At 39.3% G+C, this 13,655-nt stretch overlaps 1 protein-coding gene across 1 annotated transcript; it reads left to right on the top strand.

The window, feature by feature from the left end:
• The first annotated feature begins 1,559 nt into the window (after positions 1–1,559).
• On the top strand, positions 1,560–12,357 carry LOC144644727 (lysophosphatidic acid phosphatase type 6-like). The gene is made up of 10 exons (XM_078504246.1): positions 1,560–1,903; positions 3,096–3,226; positions 4,571–4,653; positions 5,256–5,482; positions 6,032–6,138; positions 7,022–7,102; positions 8,551–8,680; positions 9,597–9,635; positions 10,991–11,037; positions 11,891–12,357. The coding sequence occupies exons 1-10, from the start codon at positions 1,571–1,573 to the stop codon at positions 11,961–11,963; spliced, it is 1,251 nt and encodes a 416-aa protein (XP_078360372.1). The 5' UTR covers positions 1,560–1,570; the 3' UTR covers positions 11,964–12,357.
• The last annotated feature ends 1,298 nt before the right edge of the window (positions 12,358–13,655 follow it).

Below are 13,655 nucleotides of genomic sequence, written 5' to 3'. Positions count from 1 at the left end.
CGCGAAATTAAAGTGACGCAAACAATAAGTGTCGCGAACATAACATGACGCGAAAATAAGTGATTCACATTATGCCAATAATCAAGAAAGAAAGTTAGTACACTGAGGAAGGAATTTTCAATGTAAATGGATGTTGTCTTCAATTGACTAAAAACTATACACTATGATACAAGCACACCTACTTGTAAAATTGTGGCACTGCTTGTTGCGTTGTTATTTTTGACCTTTTCTCCTTTGTGGTCGAAGGTATGTAACTAAATTGCCAAGGAATGTGAATTCTTGCTGAAAACGCGAAATTTAAGTGATTAAAATAAAAAAAGTGTCGCGAAATTCGTACTAAAATCGCGAAAAACATTCGCGAAAATTTATTAATAAGTAGGTAGTAAATTTAGAACAGTGTTTCTAAATTTAGTGCTGGTATAATCGACCTACTTGTCACTATGCTGATAACCAATCTGTAAGAACTGATAGCTCCAAAAACGATTCAGATAATAATTTCAGTAATTTCTGTTGTGGTAACATCAACTTGTTAGAAATTTCAGGTTCGTATAAACTTACAGTGCTGTAAGCTATTCTCGGTGTTTTTGGCATATATCACCAAAGAGTCGTTGAATATACAAAGAGTCTACAATAGTTGTAGCTCTGTTACAGTTGATTGAGGTGGGCGTTGGGGTATATTACAAAACCCTCAAAACCGCTCAAAAATTCATCCACAACCGCAAAACTGAAAAAGGTTTGGAAACAAAACCATCAGATTCAAAAATTTACACACCTAATTTCTAAAACCTATTTATCGTTCTGATACATTGGCGACTCGTGGAACATTCTGACCAAACCATATTTCTTCACGGCATTTGTAGATGCCATGGTCGGAATCCCGCAGATCTTCTCTAGTCTCTGATTAAATTAGTAAAAAAAAAAATTCGCAAAAATCATCTACTGAATCACAATACAGGACTTTGGGGGGAATTTTCCCATCGCAGAAAGCTACAGAAAAGCTATAGCTCTGAAAGCTTTTTAATAAAAATCCAAAAAACTCACGTTGCAGTCTCGAGAACTTAGCACGCGGTTGGGCGCATAATTGAGATCATAACAGACGAAGAGAAAACTGGAAACCAAATGGAAAAGCTGAAAGCCAGTCGGATACCAAATCTGAAAAACCGCTAGGTGTTTTTTGCTGAAAGCCGAAAACCAAATGCTCAAAAAGGAAAAAGCGAAACAAATAAACACACGAAAATTTTCAAAAAACCGCGGTTTTCGTGCGGCAACCAAAACCGACTAAAAATAATTGGCCAAATCCGCAAAACTGAAAATCCCAACGCCCCCCTCGTTTACTATTTTTTCCAATCTGTATAGAGATTTATAATTATACTGTCATTAAACATGGGAAAACATTCAGGCATTTGAAAACAAGAGAAAAATGTAAAGAGCACGAGTACGAACCGCACGTAGTTTAATAAGCGGTTTTTTTCCTCCCCCTCCCTGCCTAATTCGCCCTGCTAGAACCCCACCCAACTTCCACGCTTCGCGCGCGCGTCAAGTGAGCATCGTCACGTGACACGACTTCAAAATGGCGGCTGTCAGCAGAATTTTCCGGCTTTCCTCTTTCGCTATAGCTGCTGGTGGTGCATTAAAGATATCTAAAGATTTGAAAGACGGTGCAAGAAAGAGCTCACAGAGCTCGAATTTAGAGCTAGTCTTGGTTCAAATTGCCTTTCGGCACGGTGCCAGAACACCGATCTTCTCCGCTCCCTGCAAAGAGTTGGAACAAGTGGCATGGAGTTCGGACCTTCTTATGGGAGCTCTTCCACACACTGACGTCGATTGCGATCTGAAACACGTTAATGGAGGGACCAGACCGTTTTCTAATTACGACGATCGCCAAATGAAGAAACTTTTAAAGGTTGTATGTTGTTTACTGCTTGAGCTTATACCCAGACCGTAAAATGCAAGTTAATAAGCTTAAATAAGCCAGGGGCCCGCTCATCCTCGGTGTAAAAACTGTGGACCTCACTAGTCTCGTAAAACAATTAACGACTGAGACAGAAAAGAATCTTGAAACAATATGGAACAGGAAAATGGTAGGTCTAAAACAAAAACAAAAATTCACAGAATTCACAGGTTTTTACACTGAGGAGTTGGGTGGGGGGGGGGGGGGGGTTGGTGAGGGACTAAGGAAAGTCAGGGCTTATAGCCAGGGGGGTTATGGCCAACTCTGATGTAAAAATGATGGGTGTTCTTGTCAGAAAGAACACCCTAACTGTAAAAGGTATCACAATATCATTTGATGGGCATGTTTTAAGGTATCAGCCACCGTTCAAAAGTGCAGTTTTTCTAAACCGGAGATTTTATAATGTTCAGATAAAGCTCTTCAAGGGCGTTCTTTTACAAAAAAGTTTACAAAAAAAATCTTATTTCTCCGCGAAGTTATAGCGCGATGAAGTTTTTGCAAGGTTGATTAAATTTTTTTCAAGTAATAATTGGGTTATTTCAAGCCATATTTTATACTGTTCAAATACCATAAAAGTTTTATAACTCTAATGGTAGTCATTTTAAATTTGAACACCCAAAGCAGATCTCTGAACTGGCTCAATGTTAAGCAAAAATCCACCCATGCACGTTTTTAAGACCAAATTGCAAATTGGCAAAATAGGTTCTTGTATTTGGGGGTAGTTATTGGTAATTTAGGCTAAGTAGGTTCTTAATAAGGTTCTTAATTTCTAAGGAGGAGCGAAAGTTTTTGATTGTACGAGAAGAAAAAAAATGGGTTTGGTCCTTCATTATACAGCATTTATTCATAACTGTATTGCTTCAAGCCTCATGCAAGGTCCAAAGAAGACAATTACAGTCTATGTGAATCTGTCTTTTCTTTATTTGTAAATACAGTTTGGGATGTTCTGTTAAAAATGTTCATAAAAATTTTCTATAACCCCCACATATAAGAACCTGCTGAAATTTGCTTGGCTAAACAGGTTCTTATATTTTGGGGTATTAAAATGGCAAATTTCTGCCAGCAGGTTCTTAAACCACTAGGTTCTTACACGCGGGTGTTTACTGTAATAGGCTTACATGAGAACTTTCTTGATCTCTTTTAGGGAGGAAGCCCACGAGGTCAGCTCACCAGAGTAGGACAGCAACAAATGTATGAATTGGGCAAGAAGTGTGGCAAGTTGTATATAGATGATCTTAATTTTGTACAGGGGACATTGAATCCTCAAGAGATTTTGTAAGTATTAATCTGTGGTATGTTGATACCCTTTATATACTTATTGAAGAAAACATTGTTTAATACAGAGATTCCAACCCTCAGAGATGAAAAACGGAAGATTCTGATCGCGGATACTAGCGCCAAGTGCGAGCCTCTAGGGGGTCCGTGGGCATGCACCCTGGAAGATGCCATTTCCAATATTTTGAGATCATAGCCAATGGAAATTTACCAACTAAAAACCATAGAAAACCAAGCAAAACCACAAACGAACGCAAACATCGCACAAAAAAGAGGCAATCCATCGCATTACCGCGTCCAAAAATCTGCAGACTCATGCAAGCGAAGCGCTAAAGGTAAAAGAAGCCCGGCGAGATGATTGCCCGCTCGAGATACCATAGAGAAACGACAAAGGATCGCGCAAAGAAGGCTAGTGTAGCAGAGAAAACATTATCTTACTTTACTTGAGGAATGTTACAAAAAATGGTAGAATATTGAGCGAAAATGGGAGGCCGGAAACGATCACCAAAAACGGAGGTTTCCAGCCGAAACAGGAGGGTTGGAATCTCTGTTTATTAAATAGATTTAGCCAAGCCTAAAAGCAGAGCTCCCCGGTAATTTACTTTGCCCTTTATTTAAATATCTGAAGTCACTGACCGTGGGCATAAAATATAGTTAATGAGCCTGCAATCCAATAGAAAAAAAAAGGTCAGCGGTCAACTTTATAAAAACACGTTACCTCAATGAGTTATACACCTGAGCCCGCGATATGATCACGTGATACTGGTCAGCGGATACCTTGTACTGACAGCTGTCAATAGATCATAACGTGGATGCCCAGTAACAAATAGGTGAGGGTTTATCTATTTCTGAAGTGCGCGACACCGTACGTACGTACGCGCCCGCGAGCCATGCCGCTAGCCACTATGACCACGAAAACTCAAGATCATGGTTTTCCTATTTCTGTGAATTTTCTATGGGTATCGGGCTCCGCTCTGCGGCCCTTCGGGCCGCTGTGGAGCTCCGCTAAAAATAGTATAAACTACAAACAATATGACCATTTAAAATTACAGGAAGACTGAATTAGCATGGTCATTATTAATTTCTTATTAACTAAGAGTGAGGTCTTAGTTTATGGGAAAATCTCAAACTGAGGCCTTGATGTATTCACCAAGCAATACAGAAAGGCCAAAGTTTTTCTATTTCTAGTTGTTTTCTTTTTTTATTGCACTATCCAAATTTTTTTTTTGCCCCAAAGCAGTTCTTAATTAAACACATTAAGTAAAGTGAAATAATGGAGCGAAATGCAAGTTGCAGACTTACTGTGAATTGATTTCTTGACATTTTTTATGTGTTACTTTTCAGTATACGCACATCTAATATACAAAGAACAATTGACTCTGCAAGATGCGTGGTAGCAGGAATGTTTGGGAAGGAAGGATTAAAAGGTGCATGTTTTGTTAACTTTATCAAACATAATTTTATTGTGGTCAGCGAATTAAAGCTATTTTTGACACAGGGCAGAGGACTCTTTTTCCTCATTCTCAATCTGTCAGAGCAGCAAATACAGAAGAAATGAGGCCTCTGCTAGCAGGGAAACTGGGGTCTACTATGCACTTTCACTCCTTTTGTTGCTTGGCACTGACACATTTGTTGGAATGATGTACCTTCCTGATTTAAGATGTGGTAAATGAGAAAATTTGAAATGTAACACAAGCAGGGGACAAAGTCAGTCCCTGATAGGAATCAAACCCATGGCCTCCCAGATATCGGTAGGGTGCTCTAACCAGCTGAGCTAGGAGAGACTTGTGGTGAGCTGGACCATTTGCAACTGCAAGCTCAACATTGTCGAAAGCATGATATTCCAGTCAGGGACTGAGAATTTTTCTTTGTCCCCTGCTCGTGTTACATATTCAAATTTTCTCATTTATTTCACCAAGCTGCATTTACCATCTCTCATTTAGAAGATGTGGTAGATTGTCTGATTACCCGGAACAATGGGTTATGTGTTTGTTCTCACCACTGTTTATTGGACATATTTGATTTGCAGATGTTGTTACCATACACACAGAAGATGAGAAAAAAGAATTCTTGTACCCAAATATAACTCACTGTGCCTTTTTAAAGAGTTGGTATAAATATACTGTTCATGAGGGGGCTAACTATGTGGATGGATATCACATCAGGCAGAGAAAGATTGGAGATGCTTTAAAAATGGATTATAGTGACAAACCTGCTGTGTCAATCCACTTACGAGACATTGTGGTTACAATGATGGTGAGTTAATTAATATAAAGGTTGTGTACTGATAATGAGCCCAGATATGCTCAGGGGGGTACTCAGGATTTCAAGTGCTGGGGATGATCGAATTGGGGCAAAAATCAAGACCCCCCAAAAAACCCTAGTTTTTCCAACAAAGCCTAAAAAAACCCTAGACCAAAAATTAACCCCCCAAAAAATCAACAGCAAAAGATGATTGTTTGTGCTATATTCGCAAAACTATACAGCCAAGGCACTGCAAGGAATCTTTAAATTGTTTGTTATACCAAAAAATCCCTATTTAAATCCAAAAAACACTTACCAAATTTTCCTACCCCCCAAAAATCCCAGAGTTGAAAATTTCAAACCCCAAAAAATCCTTGTCATTTGAAAATTATCCCAAGTACCCCCCTGGGCAGATATGACTGTTGACATCAATCAAACAACTCACAAGTTATAGCTAATTGGTCAAATTATGATGATATTACATACTGCAGATAGTTTTTATTAATAAATAAAAGGATAGCACAATAATACGCGGACTATTTTTTAAATTCTTGTTTTCAGGCTCATAACATGGAAGTTCCTCAAGTTATTTTACAGAATTTAAATGTAATTGAAGAACAAGCACTTGAAGTATTTATTGCAGTGCAGTGTGGACTAACACATATACGGTAAAACAATAAGAGTTTGCTACAACTTAATTACAGTCAAAACACCTCAAGCGTTCTTGTGGATTAATGATTCCATTATTGCAAATTTGATTTCATTCTTTGCTTCAATATTCCATTCTTGAATTGAATATTTCAATGTTCAAACAGCGACTTGATTCATATATATCTGCCAGTAGTATTTTTGTGCCTTTTCAGTGCACCAAAATGTCTCGCCTCTCTTTTGGTGTTATCATAGGGTTGAAATAAAGGAATGTGAAGAACCAAATAATGAGAAAATACCATGTGTGACATTTGGCGGTTGACTAGTTTATGCAAATTCCGGCCGAATTCCCAAGTGTCTGTCGCATGAAGCCAGACAACAATCCAACCAACATTTGAGTTTTGAATTGAGTTGCCGCTTGAACATTGAAATATTCAATTCAAAAATGGAATTTTGAAGCAAAGAATGAAATCAAATTTGCAATAATGGAATCATTAATCCACCCTTGACAGGAACGCTTGAGGTGTTTTGACTGTAAGGTGGCTGGCAACAGTTTGCAGCACTTTCCACCACTTATACATTGATGGGTTGTACTATAACCACTCTTTTCCAGTAGATGGTACTTTAGTCATTAATGAACAAGATGTGGTCACATTTGTGTCATTATAGGTTACCATAGCAACAATATATGCTGTCAATAACACCCTTACTAATAACTCAAAAACAAACTACCGATAAGTTACCCCACTTTAACTTAGAAAATGGCAATTTCCAAGCTTTGGTGATCAGGACCAATTTCACCCATTCACTCTTTCTGTATGTTTTTTGAAAAGGGCAGTGTCACCAACATTAAGTGCTACTTATTATATTTATTAATCAGTGCTTATAATTATAACTTGATAGGAAAAAGTTCCTGTCATTTGGAGTTGGAGTGTTTTTGGAAGACATTACAGATAACTTTATCAAAACAATTGATGGTCAAAGGTACGTAAACGGTAGCCAAGTGTTTTTTTTCTCAGCACCAATAAAAAAATTCAAACATGTTATAAATTTACTGATGAATCTGATGTCAAAATATCTTGTACATGCCACGTCACAGATGGCACGGTGTCTACAAGCCATCTTAATCTTCTTTCTAAACTCCGGAGGGGGGACTCCCCCCCGGGTCTAAAGTCTTTTGATTTCTATTTATTATTACTTGGCGCTTTGGTGTCTTCCTACCTTCCTTTCCCTCTGTGGGTTTGAGAGAGCCCAGGGGCAATGCTAGGAAGCCTTCCCATGCCCGGTCACAGCTGAGCTCTCAGAGGCCTCAAGGCTACTGAGCCCAGCCCCCAGAAAACCAAAAGCCAGGAGCACCTACTGAGACTGCCTTTTGCCTCGTTAGTATTAGGGAATTTTCTTGCCAGCAATCTGTCCTGATTTAAAAAAACAAGGCCCCCAGAACTGCCAGCGGCCACTCGCTCTCTTAGCCCTCCCTTCCCTTCCCCGTGTGGGTTTGAGAGAGTCCAGGGGCACTGCTAGGAAGCCTTCCTGTGCCCGGTCATAGCTGAGCACTCAGAGCCCTCACAGCTACTAAGCCCAGCCCCGGCCCAGAAAACCGAAAGCCGGGAGCAGTCCTGGCCACATTTCAAAGCAAAGTCTTTGCTGAAACAAGCCAAAAAGCTGACTTAAGCCAGCCCCCCCCCCCCCCAGCCGGATTGCAATTCAACAGCTGACCCAGGGCTCCCTACCTAACCACTTGGTCGTTGACGCTGCCCCCCCCCCCCCCCTCAAATTTCTCGGACCGCAAATTTCCCAGAGTCCACGTTTTGTCAAATCCACACAGATGTATGCGTGGAAATTCGTGTACAGGAAATGATCTAATAAACGCCCACTCTCAAATAAATGCCTCCCCTGAGGTGTAAAGTTTGTATTAGACTCCCCTTCAAATTAAACTGTCCCATGTCTAGTAGATGCCCTTCTCCCCACCAACCCCAAAGAATTGCCTCAAAAACCAAGGAAACACTCCACAACTGAAGTAAAATCACGCTTGCTTGGCTCGGACATGTAAGAGGCCAATGATGCCATGGCCAACGTGGTTGGCCCCGATGACAATGAATACATCCGTATCGAACTATGAACATCATCTCTAGCCTTTGTTTTAGCACAGATTAGATTAATCTCCTACTTACAAACTTTGTTTTCTATCTTACTCTACGAGCATACTACGCGTCTTATTTGTTTTGTTGACGTTTTTACAGTTAAAGTGAAATAAACGCCTCTCTCTAATAAACATCTCATATCTATTTAACGCCCTCTCTAGAACCCCTAACATTTAATAGACGTCCCGGGCCTTTATTAGATCATTTATGGTATGCATGTAAGTGTGTTTAAACTGCACCCTGATGAAGATGAATTTCTAATCTTGTAATGAACTGTTTTCTCACCAACAGTCAATACAAGATGATACTGTACTCAGTACATGACACATCTGTGGCAGCCCTGCTGATGGCACTTGGTCTTGGTCTTGACAAGTGGCCTGATTTTGCTGCCGATTTGACTTTTGAGCTCTACAGAGATAAGGTAATAGAACTGATTAGCACAACACTAAACAAACACAACACTCGAGAAACGTGTCTTAAAGCTTGCATATAAATAATAATAACAACTTTTTTTGGCTAGTGTGCCATAAAAAAGAAAAGTTATGAAAACAGAATGCGAAACGATTTGGTTAGGAAATGTTGAAATAGCGTTAAAATATAATACAAGTATTGATGAAGCATGCCATGTGGATTGAAGAATTGCCTCTCGTCGGAGAAGTGACAGTTACATTAGATAGAGCCACTATGTCGATCTGTAGCGTGAACATTTTCAGTGTTTTTCATGGCGGGTGTTCAGAAAATGGCACCCAGAATGAGAAATCTTTTTACTTAAAAATGTACTATGAAAATTATTTTTAGTCACTTTTCTTCTATTTTGATATGATTAGTAGTAACCTGTAATATATACCGTAAAATTCTGGTTATAAGCCCTGGGCTTATACAACTTCATAAGGGGTTTTGGGTGGGCTTATAAGCGGGATAAAATAAACGTATCGAAACGAGCCACGGGAGTGTTGATCGAAATACGTTTTAAGGTAAAAACGTATAATAAAGCAACATTGTAGCCCTGTTTAGTACTGTCATCCAGCAGAGGGGGGCTTATATCCGGGGGGACTTATAATCGGATGTATGTTTTTGTTTCCAGGTAGATGGGCCTATAACTGGGGGGCCTTATAAGCGGGGGGGGGGGGGCTTATAGCCGGAATTTTACGGCATCGTAAAATTCCAAAAACACCCCCTCCCTTTCCGCATACAAGCCCCACAAATCCCAGATGCAAAATTCCTTCTGATAATATTACCCATCCCCCTACCCCCCAATGCCCACGAACATAGGCTTAACAAACAGTTATACTAAGCACTAGTCCTTAAAGAGATGTTAAATGTTTATTTCCCTTCAGAATCAAGATTATTTTGTACGAGTTTTATATCAAGGAGAGGTATGTAATGTTCATTACATATGAATAACTGTTTGTTACTGCAACACAAGTATCCCAAGTTACTGAATTATTAATTATACCCAAAGGTCGTTCTTTAGTGCAGCTTAACACTGGTTTGACGGGAATATCTCGTTTGCGTTTCAAGGAATCCAAAAACGCTCTCATTGTCTCACTTATCTATGTTTAACGGTGTTTTGTAAATTTTTGTGTGATGTTTGGGGATGTTTGGAGAAGATAGTTTTTTTTTGGAAACGATTTCTAGTAAAATTTAGGCCATCCCAATGAAATGCTTCATTTCCCATCGTCTCTTGTGATGGTGGGTCGGTCAAAAAAAAAAGGGGCTGGGCCAAGAAGCCAGGAGATGCAGAACCGAAAGATTTTGTTTCAGTTGATCTCGCTGAGAAAGTTGGAACAATCGTTAATGCCCTTGGCACGAAACAGCATTTGAAAAACTTAGTATCGATGTAACTTAAAAATAAAATATTTTTTTTGTGCCAATGCAAAAAAAAAAAAATAAATCAAAAAAAAAAATAAAAAAAAAAAAAAACAAAAAAAGCAAAGGAAGAGCGCCAAAGTGACAAGGACATCACATCATACCAATTGTTGTAAATAAAACAAGATCGTGTGCTTGAAAATTAAAGTTCTTGCTTCATTGACTAGTGAACCCGGTTTTTTTTTTACATTTCGAAAACAAATGGGTCGGTCGGGCGATGGAAAACGAAACATTTTATTGGGATGGCCTTAGAGAAATGAGAAATACTGGAGATTTATTGTGTTTTTAAAATTAACATTTTTTAGCTAAAAATTGGTTGACGGACAGCTCTTGTTCTTTCTCAGTTAGTAGCATTAAAAAATGCCCCCAAAAACATGCACTGATATGTCCCAGAGTTGAACACGTTTTGCCAAAATTTCTATTGTCACGTCAACTCTTCTGAAAGTTTGTCAGAGCTCGAAATGGGGCGCAGCTCGTCCATGTTGTATAGCAGCTTATTCATGTTATATATTTCCGCAGCGTTTTTCGTTTTCTCCATTCCCACTTGTGTTTCCTTCCCTCTACGAAACGCAGGAGGCGGCGTGGCCTAGTGGTAGGGCGCTGGACTTGTAATCCGGTGGCCCCGGGTTCAAATCCACCTCCCTGCCACTAAATGGATTTGTCTTCGGTCGTCCCGAATTCAACTCCTGCACGCTTTGTAAATAGCCAACTGCTGCTGCCAGTTGGGGTTTTTAACAAGTTTATGTTCGATTTTGCAATATTTGTTTATCTATTTACAGTGTCCACAATTAGCACAACTGTGCTAAATACATTGACACTTAAATAAAGTTATTTTTTTTAATTCCTCTTTTATTTATTAAAGGAGAAAATTCTTCCAGGATGTTCAAGTCCACTTTGCCCTTTAATCAAGTAAGTTGTGCATTTAATACACCTGATGAACAGTAGATATCCTAACAACTAGGAAAAGGATGCAAAAATTTAATTATAATCCATCAGATATTTTTATCGCACGCGATTGGTCTGAACATGTCGCGTGATGTAGCAATATTCCCCAACTGATAATCCCCAGTTTTCAAACTTATCGCTACACGTTCACATTTTTAGTTTTCAACCCAAAAAATTGTAAATTTAATTGAATTGATTATTTTGACTAGACTAGCAAAACTTCTGAATGCCGACTGAATTATATTTGACGCTTTATTTTTTCTCCCAAAGACCTGCTTTGTGTGAAAATATTTAAAGAGTAATAAACACAATAGCCTCCACTTCGCTTCTCGGAAAAGATAATGTCTGCAGACAAATAACTGCATATTTTTGCGCTGAATGAAGGTTACTGTTTATTTATACAAGCAAGTTTAAAGCGAATGGTTCGAAACCTGCTTTAAGCAATTGATGTATTCAAACCAAACAAATTTTTTGTGGGACTGTATGGCAACTGTTGCCACGCAGCCGTACAAACGTCTGTACATTTGGCGTTTCTTAAAAGAGAATATCTCCTTCATTATTTAATGTTTTCCTCCCTCATTTTACCATAGTTACCTAATGGCACCGTAACTATCATTTTATCGTGGCCTGTATCATTTTACCTGGCACCGTCACTTTCTCGACACTTTTTTATCAATAAAGAAAAACGTTTGGGAGATCAAAAAACCGAAACAGAGCTGACCAGAGAACATTTGTTAAACTGCTTTGAAATTAACAACAGGAAAACAAACTGAGTACGATGCTCTGTGAATTGGTACGTTTTTTTTATACATTTCAGATTCAAAGAACTGGTCTCCGAATATTTTATAGACAACTGGGAAAAAGAATGTCAAGTTGTGAAGGAAAACTAACAACCTGTTTCCCGCAGTGCTGTTGGTCAGCTGCCCTCCGGTTGAAACTGATCTTTCAGTCGAGACAGGGAAGCGTTGCTTGTCAATAGAAGCTCAACGAAAAGATGCAAACCCTGTTGACGGACAATGAAATAATTACAGGGAATCTGCTCAATACAAGGAGAAAACAAACACGAATTGTTGATACCGTCACGTGTTTCGTCGTCTCCAATCCTTCTCCTTGCAAACTTACCTGTTGCTATAAAAGGTAACAACAATAACAATAATGATGATGATAAGTTACTGAACAATTATATTTCTGTTTATTAACAGTATATCCGTGATAAATTAAGGGCAGTTAACCAATGAATGTAGCGAAATAGGCTAGTGTCTTGTAATAAAAAAAATATTTTAACTGTTTTGCTTTTTCTTTGTGAATATGAACATCTTTAAAAAGATCGGTTTCGCTCCCCAGGGTCACCCTACCTTCAAAGCGAGTGACCCTCCACCCAGGGTCACCCTGCCCCCCGAGCCAACTTTGCAATTTCTCATATAAACGGTTCGCAGCTATTAATATAGAAACGTATTCGTATGAAACGCTTTTTCGGGCGGGGTGGCTCGGTATGGAGGGTAACCCTGTTACCAGGGACGTTTCTCCGTAAAAACAGGCTCTCACTTTACATACACCAGTGGAGTCTCGAGAGACTCCGTTCTCTAACATTAAGTGTTAACAAGAAACATGCTCACGCTGAACTTCCGAAGAAAAAAAGATCGCCCTTCACCACAGAACCTACCCCAGACCTAAGTTGTCTTTCTTAGGGGGAGTTGGGTGGGGATAAAGATCGAATCAACCAAAGTAATGTTAGTTTGAATAAAAAGAGACTCTTAAAAGTGAAATGTTTGTCTTGCGAGATAGAGATCTTCTGAAACTGGTGAAATGATAACAAATCTTGGTAGAACTCGCTCATTCAATAGACAGCCTCTTTAAAATACAAGTCAAAACGTAGTTGAAAAAGAAATTAAGTGCTACTCAGTTGGTGGCTCTACTTGCTGGTTCGTTCAAACCACAGACTGCACCATATGCGCATGCGCTTACTTGCCGGGTCAAAGGAACGAAGACCCTGGGTACAGGAGGGGCCAGAGTCACGAAATGTTTTTGTTTGAATTTTCACATAGAGCGCCTTTAGCGCCACCTGCGTGTGTTGTCCTCCATTGTTTTCTTATATTAGAAGAAAAATAGTATTAATGGGTAGTAAACTTGATTTTCTCGCTTCGCCTGTCGGTGTCTCCAATATGTAAAGCCATTTGCAAGAGTTAATAGGAGGTGTTGTTTCATGGGGAGAGGGTTGGACTGGTAGGGGGCTTTCTATCCACGCAACTTCATGTTTTATTGAACTGAAAACGAAGTTTTGGCTAACGGAAAGTGATATTTCAGTTTCCGAGGGATGTCAGTTAGCAGCCTGAAGCGATCAGTGAAAAGCTAGCGTTGGTTTAATCATTATACGGTTTATATGTATCCGACCAAAGAAGCAAAGACCAGTCATCGTTTCTTAGCTTTTGCTGCCGATTTTCTTTCCTGCGGTCAATGCTCGTTTCCCCTTCGTCTACAGAGAAAATAATGTTGCTTTTGGCGTATTCTCAACAAGCTCGCATATGTAATGAAATTGTTTAAATATTGGTAAACATTGGGCAGGATGTGGGGAATATAATTAG

Source organism: Oculina patagonica, chromosome 2, assembly GCF_052425735.1.
Source record: "Oculina patagonica isolate OP01 chromosome 2, crgOcupat, whole genome shotgun sequence".
Taxonomy (NCBI): Eukaryota; Metazoa; Cnidaria; class Anthozoa; order Scleractinia; family Oculinidae; genus Oculina; species Oculina patagonica.
The sequence above is the reverse complement of the archived record's forward strand: the minus strand, read 5'-3'. Positions and strand labels throughout refer to the sequence as shown.

Bases quoted from the DNA above. Each gene is read 5' to 3' on its own strand.
- LOC144644727 (XM_078504246.1), top strand. From the start codon at position 1,571: ATGGCGGCTGTCAGCAGAATTTTCCGGCTTTCCTCTTTCGCTATAGCT. The intron at 1,904-3,095 runs GTTGTATGTTGT...GATCTCTTTTAG, and splicing joins AAATGAAGAAACTTTTAAAG to GGAGGAAGCCCACGAGGTCA. The intron at 9,636-10,990 runs GTATGTAATGTT...TATTTATTAAAG, and splicing joins GAGTTTTATATCAAGGAGAG to GAGAAAATTCTTCCAGGATG.